The sequence below is a fragment of the Lampetra fluviatilis genome, chromosome 67, assembly GCF_964198595.1.
Source record: "Lampetra fluviatilis chromosome 67, kcLamFluv1.1, whole genome shotgun sequence".
Taxonomy (NCBI): domain Eukaryota; kingdom Metazoa; phylum Chordata; class Hyperoartia; order Petromyzontiformes; family Petromyzontidae; genus Lampetra; species Lampetra fluviatilis.
This window is the reverse complement of record NC_136341.1, coordinates 958,470-970,969: the sequence shown is the minus strand read 5'-3', so window position 1 is coordinate 970,969 and position 12,500 is coordinate 958,470. Positions and strand designations below refer to the sequence as shown.

Below are 12,500 nucleotides of genomic sequence, written 5' to 3'. Positions count from 1 at the left end.
CCACTCACACTCACTCTCCACTCACTCACACTCACTCAGCACTCACCACTCACTCACTCACCACTCACTCACTCACCACTCACTCACACTCACTCACTCACTCACCACTCACTCACCACTCACTCACTCACCACTCACTCACACTCACTCACCACTCACTCACACTCACTCACCACTCACTCACACTCACTCAGCACTCACCACTCACTCACACTCACTCACCACTCACTCACCACTCACTCACACTCACTCAGCACTCACTCAGCACTCTCTCACCACTCACACTCACTCACACTCACTCTCCACTCACTCACTCACCACTCACTCACTCACTCACCACTCACTCACTCACTCACCACTCACTCGCCACTCACTCACTCACCACTCACTCACAACTCACTCACCACTCACTCAGCACTCACACTCACTCACACTCACTCTCCACTCACTCACTCACCACTCACTCACTCACCACTCACTCACCACTCACTCACTCACTCACCACTCACTCGCCACTCACTCACTCACACTCACTCACCACTCACTCACACTCACTCACTCACCACTCACTCACACTCACTCACCACTCACCACTCACTCACCACTCACTCACACTCACTCACCACTCACTCACCACTCACTCACACTCACTCACAACTCACTCACCACTCACTCACCACTCACTCACTCACCACTCACTCACCACTCACTCACCACTTACTTAGTCACTCACCACTCACTCACCACTCACTCACCACTCACTCACCACTCACTCACTCACCACTCACTCACACTCACTCACCACTCACTCACCACTCACTCACCACTCACTCACTCACCGCTCACTCACACTCACCACTCACTCACTCACCACTCACTCACCACTCACTCACCACTTACTCACTCACCACTCACTCACACTCACTCACCACTCACTCACCACTCACTCACCACTCACTCACTCACCACTCACTCACACTCACTCACCACTCACTCACTCACTCACTCACACTCACTCACACTCACTCACTCACTCACTCACTCTCCACTCACTCACCACTCACTCACCACTCACTCACCACACTCACCACTCACTCACCACTCACTCACCACACTCACCACTCACTCACCACTCACTCACCACTCACTCACCACTCACTCACCACTCACTCACCACTCACTCACCACACTCACCACTCACTCACCACTCACTCACCACTCACTCACACTCACTCACTCACCACTCACTCACTCACTCACTCACAATCACTCACCACTCACTCACCACTCACTCACCACTCACTCACCACTCACTCACTCACTCAGCACTCACTCAGCACTCACTCACCACTCACTCACCACTCACTCACCACTCACTCACCACTCACTCACCACTCACTCACCACTCACTCACCACTCACACTCACTCACCACTCACTCACTCACTCACCACTCACTCACCACTCACTCACTCACCACTCACTCACCACTCACTCACTCACTCACCACTCACTCACCACTCACTCACTCACTCACTCACCACTCACTCACCACTCACTCACCACTCAATCACACTCACTCACCACTCACTCACCACTCACTCACTCACCACTCACTCACACTCACTCACCACTCACTCACACTCACTCACCACTCACTCACAACTCACTCACCACTCACCACTCACTCACCACTTACTTAGTCACTCACCACTCACTCACCACTCACTCACACTCACTCACCACTCACTCACCACTCACTCACTCACCACTCAATCACACTCACTCACACTCACTCACCACTCACTCACCACTCACCACTCACCACTCACTCACCACTCACCTCACACTCACACTCACTCACCTCCACTCACTCACCACTCACTCTCCACTCACTCACCACTCACTCACCACTCACTCACCACACTCACACCACTCACTCACACTCCACTCACTCACCACTCACTCACCACTCACTCACCACACTCACACCACTCACTCACTCACCACTCACTCACCACTCACTCACCACACTCACACCACTCACTCACACTCCACTCACTCACCACTCACTCACCACACTCACACCACTCACTCACACTCCACTCACTCACCACTCACTCACCACTCACTCACCACTCACTCTCCACTCACTCACCACTCACTCACCACACTCACACCACTCACTCACCACACTCACCACTCACTCACCACACTCACCACTCACTCACCACTCACACTCACTCACCACTCACTCACCACTCACTCACCACTCACACTCACCACTCACTCACACTCACTCACTCACTCACCACTCACTCACACTCACTCACTCACCACTCACTCACCACTCACTCACCACACTCACCACTCACTCACCACTCACTCACCACACTCACCATTCACTCACCACTCACTCACCACTCACACTCACCACTCACTCACCACTCACTCACTCACCACTCACTCACCACTCACTCACCACTCACCACACTCACTCACCACTCACCACTCACTCACCACACTCACCACTCACTCACCACACTCACCACTCACTCACCACTCACTCACCACTCACACTCACCACTCACACTCACCACTCACACTCACCACTCACTCACCACTCACACTCACCACTCACTCACCACTCACTCACACTCACTCACTCACTCACCACTCACTCACCACTCACTCACCACACTCACCACTCACTCACCACTCACTCACCACTCACTCACCACTCACTCACACTCACTACTCACTCACCACTCACTCACCACTCACTCACCACACTCACCACTCACTCACTCACCACCCACTCACCACTCACTCACCACTCACACTCACCACTCACTCACTCACCACTCACTCACTCACCACTCACCACACTCACTCACCACACTCACTCACCACACTCACCACTCACTCACCACACTCACCACTCACTCACCACACTCACCACTCACTCACCACTCACTCACCACTCACTCACCACTCACACTCACCACTCACTCACTCACCACTCACTCACCACTCACTCACCACTCACCACACACACTCACCACACTCACTCACCACTCACCACTCACTCACCACACTCACCACTCACTCACCACACTCACCACTCACTCACCACTCACACTCACCACTCACTCACCACTCACTCACCACACTCACCACTCACTCACCACTCACTCACCACACTCACCACTCACTCACCACTCACTCACCACTCACTCACCACTCACACTCACCACTCACTCACCACTCACCACTCACTCACCACTCACTCACCACTCACCACACACACTCACCACACTCACTCACCACTCACCACTCACTCACCACACTCACCACTCACTCACCACACTCACCACTCACCACTCACACTCACCACTCACTCACCACTCACTCACCACTCACACTCACCACTCACACTCACCACTCACTCACCACTCACTCACCACTCACACTCACCACTCACTCACCACTCACTCACACTCACTCACTCACTCACCACTCACTCACCACTCACTCACCACACTCACCACTCACTCACCACTCACTCACTCACCACCCACTCACCACTCACTCACCACTCACTCACTCACCACTCACTCACCACTCACTCACCACTCACTCACCACACTCACCACTCACTCACCACTCACTCACTCACCACTCACTCACCACTCACTCACTCACCACTCACTCACCACTCACTCACCACTCACCACACACACTCACCACTCACTCACCACTCACTCACTCACCACCCACTCACCACTCACTCACCACTCACTCACCACTCACTCACTCACCACCCACTCACCACTCACTCACCACTCACTCACCACTCACTCACTCACCACTCACTCACCACTCACTCACACTCACTCACACTCACCACTCACTCACACTCACTCACCACTCACACACTCACCACACTCACTCACACACTCACCACTCACTCACCACTCACTCACCACTCACTCACCCACTCACTCACTCACTCACCACTCACTCACTCACTCACCACTCACTCACTCACTCACACACTCACTCACCACACTCACCACTCACTCACCACACTCACCACTCACTCACCACTCACACTCACCACTCACCACACTCACCACTCACTCACTCACCACTCACACACTCACCACACTCACTCACACACTCACCACTCACTCACCACTCACTCACCACTCACTCACCCACTCACTCACCACTCACTCACACACTCACCACTCACACTCACCACTCACTCACTCACCACTCACACACTCACCACACACTCACCACACTCACCACTCACTCACTCACCACTCACTCACTCACCACTCACCACACTCACCACACTCACCACACTCACTCACCACACTCACTCACCACTCACTCACCACTCACTCACCTGCATGGTGCACCGCGTGGTGAGCGTCACCTCGAGGTGCCGCCACTCCCAGCGGCGCTCCAGGAGTTGTGCGAAGACGACGCGGCCCGAGCCGCAGGCGGCCCCCACCTGCGTCCCGTCGTGCGACCAGGCGAGCCCCAGCGGGCTGCCCACCCCCCGCCACCTTCTCCAGGCAGTGCGACCACTGGGGAGGGCAACACGTGTGTGTCATGTGTGTGTGTCATGTGTGTGTGTCACGTGTGTGTGTCATGTGTGTGTGTCACGCGTCCCGTCGTGCGACCAGGCGACTCCCAGCGGGCTGCCCACCCCCGCCACCTTCTCCAGGCAGTGCGACCACTGGGGAGGGCAACACGTGTGTGTCATGTGTGTGTGTGTCGTGTGTGTGTGTCGTGTGTGTGTGTCACGTGTGTGTGTCATGTGTGTGTGTCACGCGTCCCGTCGTGCGACCAGGCGAGCCCCAGCGGGCTGCCCACCCCCGCCACCTTCTCCAGGCAGTGCGACCACTGGGGAGGGCAACACGTGTGTGTCATGTGTGTGTGTCATGTGTGTGTGTCACGTGTGTGTGTGTGTCATGTGTGTGTGTCACGCGTCCCGTCGTGCGACCAGGCGAGCCCCAGCGGGCTGCCCACCCCCGCCACCTTCTCCAGGCAGTGCGACCACTGGGGAGGGCAACACGTGTGTGTGTCATGTGTGTGTGTCACGTGTGTGTGTCACGTGTGTGTGTGTCATGTGTGTGTGTCATGTGTGTGTGTCACGTGTGTGTGTCGTGTGTGTGTGTCACGCGTCCCGTCGTGCGACCAGGCGAGCCCCAGCGGGCTGCCCACCCCCGCCACCTTCTCCAGGCAGTGCGACCACTGGGGAGGGCAACACGTGTGTGTCATGTGTGTGTGTCATGTGTGTGTGTCACGTGTGTGTGTCATGTGTGTGTGTCACGCGTCCCGTCGTGCGACCAGGCGAGCCCCAGCGGGCTGCCCACCCCCGCCACCTTCTCCAGGCAGTGCGACCACTGGGGAGGGCAACACGTGTGTGTGTCATGTGTGTGTGTCACGTGTGTGTGTCACGTGTGTGTGTGTCATGTGTGTGTGTCATGTGTGTGTGTCACGTGTGTGTGTCGTGTGTGTGTGTCACGCGTCCCGTCGTGCGACCAGGCGAGCCCCAGCGGGCTGCCCACCCCCGCCACCTTCTCCAGGCAGTGCGACCACTGGGGAGGGCAACACGTGTGTGTCATGTGTGTGTGTCATGTGTGTGTGTCACGTGTGTGTGTCATGTGTGTGTGTCACGCGTCCCGTCGTGCGACCAGGCGAGCCCCAGCGGGCTGCCCACCCCCGCCACCTTCTCCAGGCAGTGCGACCACTGGGGAGGGCAACACGTGTGTGTCATGTGTGTGTGTCATGTGTGTGTGTCGTGTGTGTGTGTCACGTGTCCCGTCGTGCGACCAGGCGAGCCCCAGCGGGCTGCCCACCCCCGCCACCTTCTCCAGGCAGTGCGACCACTGGGGAAGGCAACACGTGTGTGTCATGTGTGTGTGTGTGTGTCGTGTGTGTGTGTCGTGTGTGTGTGTCATGTGGTGTGTGTGTCATGTGTGTGTGTCACGTGTCCCGTCGTGCGACCAGGCGAGTCCCAGCGGGCTGCCCACCCCCGCCACCTTCTCCAGGCAGTGCGACCACTGGGGAGGGCAACACGTGTGTGTCATGTGTGTGTGTGTGTCATGTGTGTGTGTCATGTGTGTGTGTCGTGTGTGTGTGTGTGTGTCATGTGTGTGTGTCATGTGTGTGTGTCACGTGTCCCGTCGTGCGACCAGGCGAGTCCCAGCGGGCTGCCCACCCCCGCCACCTTCTCCAGGCAGTGTGACCACTGGGGAGGGCAACACGTGTGTGTCATGTGTGTGTGTCATGTGTGTGTGTCATGTGTGTGTGTCGTGTGTGTGTGTGTGTCATGTGTGTGTGTCATGTGTGTGTGTCACGTGTCCCGTCGTGCGACCAGGCGAGTCCCAGCGGGCTGCCCACCCCCGCCACCTTCTCCAGGCAGTGTGACCACTGGGGAGGGCAACACGTGTGTGTCATGTGTGTGTGTCATGTGTGTGTGTCATGTGTGTGTGTCGTGTGTGTGTCATGTGTGTGTGTCATGTGTGTGTGTCACGTGTCCCGTCGTGCGACCAGGCGAGTCCCAGCGGGCTGCCCACCCCCGCCACCTTCTCCAGGCAGTGTGACCACTGGGGAGGGCAACACGTGTGTGTCATGTGTGTGTGTCATGTGTGTGTGTCATGTGTGTGTGTCGTGTGTGTGTGTCATGTGTGTGTCATGTGTGTGTGATGTGGTGTGTCATGTGTGGTTGTGTCATGTGTGTGTGTCGTGTGTGTGTGTCGTGTGTGTGTGTCGTGTGTGTGTGTCGTGTGTGTGTGTCATGTGTGTGTGTCGTGTGTGTGTGTCGTGTGTGTGTGTCGTGTGTGTGTGTCGTGTGTGTGTGTCATGTGTGTGTAATGCACACAACAGCACTAACAAACACACCCCCCACCTCACCCACCTCACCCCACCCCCACCTCACCCCCACCTCACCCCCACCTCACCCCCACCTCACCCCTACCTCACCCCACCTCACCCCACCCCCACATCACCCTCACCTCACCCCACCCCCACCTCACCCTCACCTCACCCCACCTCACCCCCACCTCACCCACCTCACCCCACCTCACCCCACCCCCACCTCACCACACACCTCACCCCTCCTCACCCCACCTCACCCTCACCTCACCCCCTCCTCACCCCACCTCACCCCACCTCACCCCCACCTCACCCACCACCCCCCCACCCATCACCCCACCTCACCCCCACCTCACCCACCTCACCCACCCCCCCCCCACCCACCCCCACCTCACCCCCACCCACCCCCCCACCCCACCCCACCCCACCCCCCCCCACCTCACCCCACCCACCCCACCCACCCCACCCACCCCACCCACCCACCCCCCCACCCACCCCACCTCACCCCACCTCACCCCACCCTCACCCCACCTCACCCCACCCCACCCCCACCCCCCCCACCCCCACCCCACCCCACCCCACCCCCCCTCACCTCACCCCACCCCACCCCCACCTCACCCCCACCTCACCCCACCTCACCCCCACCCACCCCACCTCACCCCACCTCACCCCACCTCACCCCCACCTCACCCCCACCTCACCCCACCTCACCCACCCCCCACCTCACCCCACCCCACCCCCCACCTCACCCCACCTCACCCCACCTCACCCCCACCCACCCCACCCCACCCCCCACCTCACCCCCACCCACCCCCCACCCCACCTCCACCCCACCCACCTCACCCCACCTCACCCCCCACCACCCCACCCACCCCACCTCACCCCCCACCTCACCCCACCTCACCCCACCCCCACCTCACCCCACCCCACCTCACCCCCACCCACCCACCCACCCCCACCTCACCCACCCACCCCCACCTCACCCACCTCACCCCACCCCCACCTCACCCCACCTCACCCCACCTCACCCCCACCTCACCCACCTCACCCCCACCCACCCCACCACACCCCCACCTCACCCACCCCACCCCACCCCCACCTCACCCCCACCTCACCCCCACCTCACCCACCCCACCCCCTCCTCACCTCACCCCACCCCACCCCCACCTCACCCCCACCTCACCCCACCCCCACCTCACCCCACCCCACCCCCACCCCACCCCCACCTCACCCCACCCCACCCCCACCCCACCCCCACCCCACCCCCACCTCACCCCACCCCACCCCCCTCCTCACCTCACCCCACCCCACCCCCACCTCACCCCACCTCACCCACCCACCCCACCTCACCCCCACCTCACCCCACCCCACCCCCACCTCACCCCACCCCACCCCCACCCCCACCTCACCCCACCTCACCCCACCCCCACCTCACCCCCTCCTCACATCACCCCACCTCACCTCACCCCACCCCACCCCACCCCCACCTCACCCCCACCACACCCCACCCCCACCCCCACCTCACCCCCACCTCACCCCCCCCACCCCCACCTCACCCCACCCCCACCCCACCCCCACCTCACCCCACCTCACCCCACCCCCACCTCACCCCACCTCACCCCCCACCTCACCCCACTCACCCCACCTCACCCCACCTCACCCCACCTCACCCACCCCACCCCCACCCCCCCACCTCACCCCACCTCACCCCCACCTCACCCCACCTCACCCCACCCCACCCCCACCATCACCCCACCTCACCCCACCTCACCCCACCCCACCCCACCCCCACCTCACCCCACCTCACCCCCACCTCACCCCACCCCACCGCCTCCTCACCTCACCCCACCCCACCCCACCCCCACCTCACCCCACCCCACCCCCTCCTCACCTCACCCCACCCCACCCCCCTCCTCACCTCACCTCACCCCACCCCACCTCACCCCACCCCACCCCCACCTCACCCCACCCCCACCTCACCCCACCCCACCCCACCCCCACCTCACCCCACCCCACCTCACCTCACCCCCACCTCACCCCACCTCACCCCACCCCACCCCCACCCCCACGTCACCCCACCTCACCCCACCTCACCTCACCCCACCTCACCCCACCTCACCCCACCTCACCCCACCCCACCCCCACCCCACCCCCACCCCACCCCCACCTCACTCCACCCCACCCCACCTCACCCCACCTCACCCCCACCTCACCCCACCTCACCCCCACCTCACCCCACCTCACCCCACCCCACCCCCACCTCACCCCACCTCACCCCACCCCACCCCCTCCTCACCTCACCCCACCCCACCCCCACCTCACACCCACCTCACCCCACCTCACCCCCACCTCACCCCACCTCACCCCACCCCACCCCCACCTCACCCCACCTCACCCCACCCCACCCCCCCTCACCTCACCCCACCCCCACCTCACACCCACCTGACCCCACCCCACCCCCACCCCACCCCACCCCCACCTCACCCCACCTCACCCCACCTCACCCCCACCTCACCCCACCTCACCCCACCCCCACCTCACCCCACCTCACCCCACCTCACCCCCACCTCACCTCACCCCACCCCACCCCCACCTCACCCCACCTCACCCCACCTCACCCCCACCTCACCCTCACCTCACCCCACCCCCACCCCCACCTCACCCCACCACACCCCCACCTCACCCCCACCTCACCCCACCTCCCCCACCTCACCCCACCCCACCCCACCCCACCCCCACCCCCACCCCACCCCACCCCCCACCCCACCCCCACCTCACCCCACCCCACCTCACCCCACCTCACCCCCACCTCACCCACCTCACCCCACCCCCACCTCACCCCCACCTCACCCACCTCACCCCCACCTCACCCCACCTCACCCCACCCCCACCTCACCCCACCTCACCCCACCTCACCCCACCTCACCCCACCCCCACCTCACCCCACCTCACCCCCACTCACCCCACCTCACCCCCACCTCACCCCACCCCACCTCACCCCACCTCACCCCACCTCACCCCACCCCACCCCCACCTCACCCCACCTCACCCCACCCCACCCCCACCTCACCCCACCTCACCCCACCTCACCCCACCCCACCCCCACCTCACCCCACCTCACCCCCTCCTCACCCACCCCACCCCACCCCACCTCACCCCCACCTCACCCCACCCCACCCCCTCCTCACCTCACCCCACCCCACCCCCTCCTCAACTCACCCCACCCCACCCCCACCTCACCCCCACCTCACCCCCACCTCACCCCACCCACCCCCTCCTCACCTCACCCCACCCCACCCCCACCTCACCCCACCTCACCCCACCTCACCCCCCACCCCACCCCCACCTCACCCCACCCCACCCCCTCCTCACCTCACCCCACCCCACCCCCACCTCACCCCCACCTCACCCCACCCCCACCCCCACCTCACCCCACCCCACCGCCTCCTCACCTCACCCCACCCCACCCCCACCTCACCCCACCCCACCCCCTCCTCACCTCACCCCACCCCACCCCCTCCTCACCTCACCTCACCCCACCCCCACCTCACCCCCACCTCACCCCACCCCCACCTCACCCCACCTCACCCCACCTCACCCCACCTCACATCACCCCACCTCACCCCACCTCACCCCACCCCACCCCCCACCTCACCCCACCTCACCTCACCTCACCCCACCTCACCTCACCCCCACCTCACCCCACCTCACCCACCCCACCCCCACCTCACCCCACCCCACCTCACCTCACCCCCACCTCACCCCACCTCACCCCACCTCACCCCACCCCACCCCACCCCCACCTCACCCACCTCACCCCCACCTCACCCCACCTCACCCCACCTCACCCCACCCCACCCCCACCTCACCCCACCTCACCCCACCCCACCCCCTCCTCACCTCACCCCACCCCACCCCCACCTCACCCCCACCTCACCCCACCCCACCCCCACCTCACCCCACCCCACCCCCACCCCACCCCACCCCACCCCACCCCACCCCACCTCACCCCACCACACCTCACCTCACCCCACCCCCACCTCACCCCCACCTCACCCCACCTCACCCCACCCCACCCCCACCTCACCCCACCTCACCCCACCTCACCCCCACCTCACCTCACCTCACCCCACCCCACCCCCCACCCCACCCCCACCTCACCCCACCTCACCCCACCCCACCCCCACCTCACCCCACCTCACCCCACCTCACCCCCACCTCACCTCACCCCACCCCCACCCCACCCCCACCTCACCCCACCTCACCCCACCTCACCCTCACCTCACCCCACCCCACCCCCACCTCACCCCCACCTCACCCCCACCTCACCCCACCTCACCCCACCCCACCCCCACCCCACCCCCACCTCACCCCACCCCACCTCACCCCACCTCACCCCCACCTCACCCCACCTCACCCCACCTCACCCTCACCTCACCCCACCCCACCTCACCTCACCCCACCCCCACCCCCACCTCACCCCACCCCCACCTCACCCCACCTCACCCCTCCTCACCTCACCCCACCTCACCTCACCCCACCTCACCCCTCCTCACCTCACCTCAACCCCACCCCTCCTCACCCCACCCCACCCCACCTCACCCCCACCTCACCCCACCCCACCCCACCTCACCCCACCTCACCTCACCCACCCACCCCACCTCACCCCCACCTCACCCCACCTCACCCCACCTCACCTTACCCCACCTCACCCCACCCCACCCCTCCTCACCCCACCCCCACCCACCCCACCCCACCTCACCCACCCCACCCCACCTCACCCCTCTCACCCCGCCTCACCCCACCCCACCTCACCTCACCCACCCCACCCCACCCCATCCCACCCCACCTCACCTCACCCCACCCCACCCCTCCTCACCCCACCCCACCCACCCCACCCCACCCCACCCCACCTCACCCCTCTCACCCCGCCTCACCCCACCCCACCTCACCTCACCCACCCCACCCCACCCCATCCCACCCCACCTCACCCCTCTCACCCCGCCTCACCCCACTCCACCTCACCTCACCCACCCCACCCCATCCCACCCCACCTCACCCCTCTCACCCCGCCTCACCCCACCCCACCCCCACCTCACCCCACCTCACCTCACCCCACCCCACCCCCACCTCACCCCATCCACCCCACCTCACCCCTCTCACCCACCCCACCCCACCCCACCCCCACCTCACCCCACCTCACCTCACCCCACCCCACCCCACCTCACCCCACCCCACCCCACCTCACCCCACCCCACCTCACCTCACCCCACCTCACCCCCTCCTCACCCCACCCCACCTCACCCCACCCCACCCTCACCTCACCCCACCCCACCCTCACCTCACCCCACCTCACCCCCTCCTCACCCCACCCCACCTCACCCCACCCCACCCTCACCTCACCCCTCTCACCCCGCCTCACCCCACCCCACCTCACCCCCACCCCACCTCACCCCCTCCTCACCCCACCCCACCTCACCCCACCCCACCCTCACCTCACCCCACCCCACCCTCACCTCACCCCACCTCACCCCCTCCTCACCCCACCCCACCTCACCTCACCCCACCTCACCCCCTCCTCACCCCACCCCACCTCACCCCACC

The 12,500-nt window shown here is 64.0% G+C and overlaps 1 protein-coding gene across 1 annotated transcript in view; it reads right to left on the bottom strand.

Annotated features, from left to right (window-relative positions):
• The window catches only part of IFT80 (intraflagellar transport 80), a 67,915-nt gene extending 63,288 nt beyond the window's left edge, over nt 1–4,627 (bottom strand). The window contains 2 exon segments of the mRNA XM_078882772.1: nt 4,417–4,572; nt 4,574–4,627. Of these exon segments, the coding sequence (XP_078738898.1) occupies nt 4,417–4,572; nt 4,574–4,627 (210 nt within the window).
• Between the last annotated feature and the right edge of the window lie 7,873 nt (nt 4,628–12,500).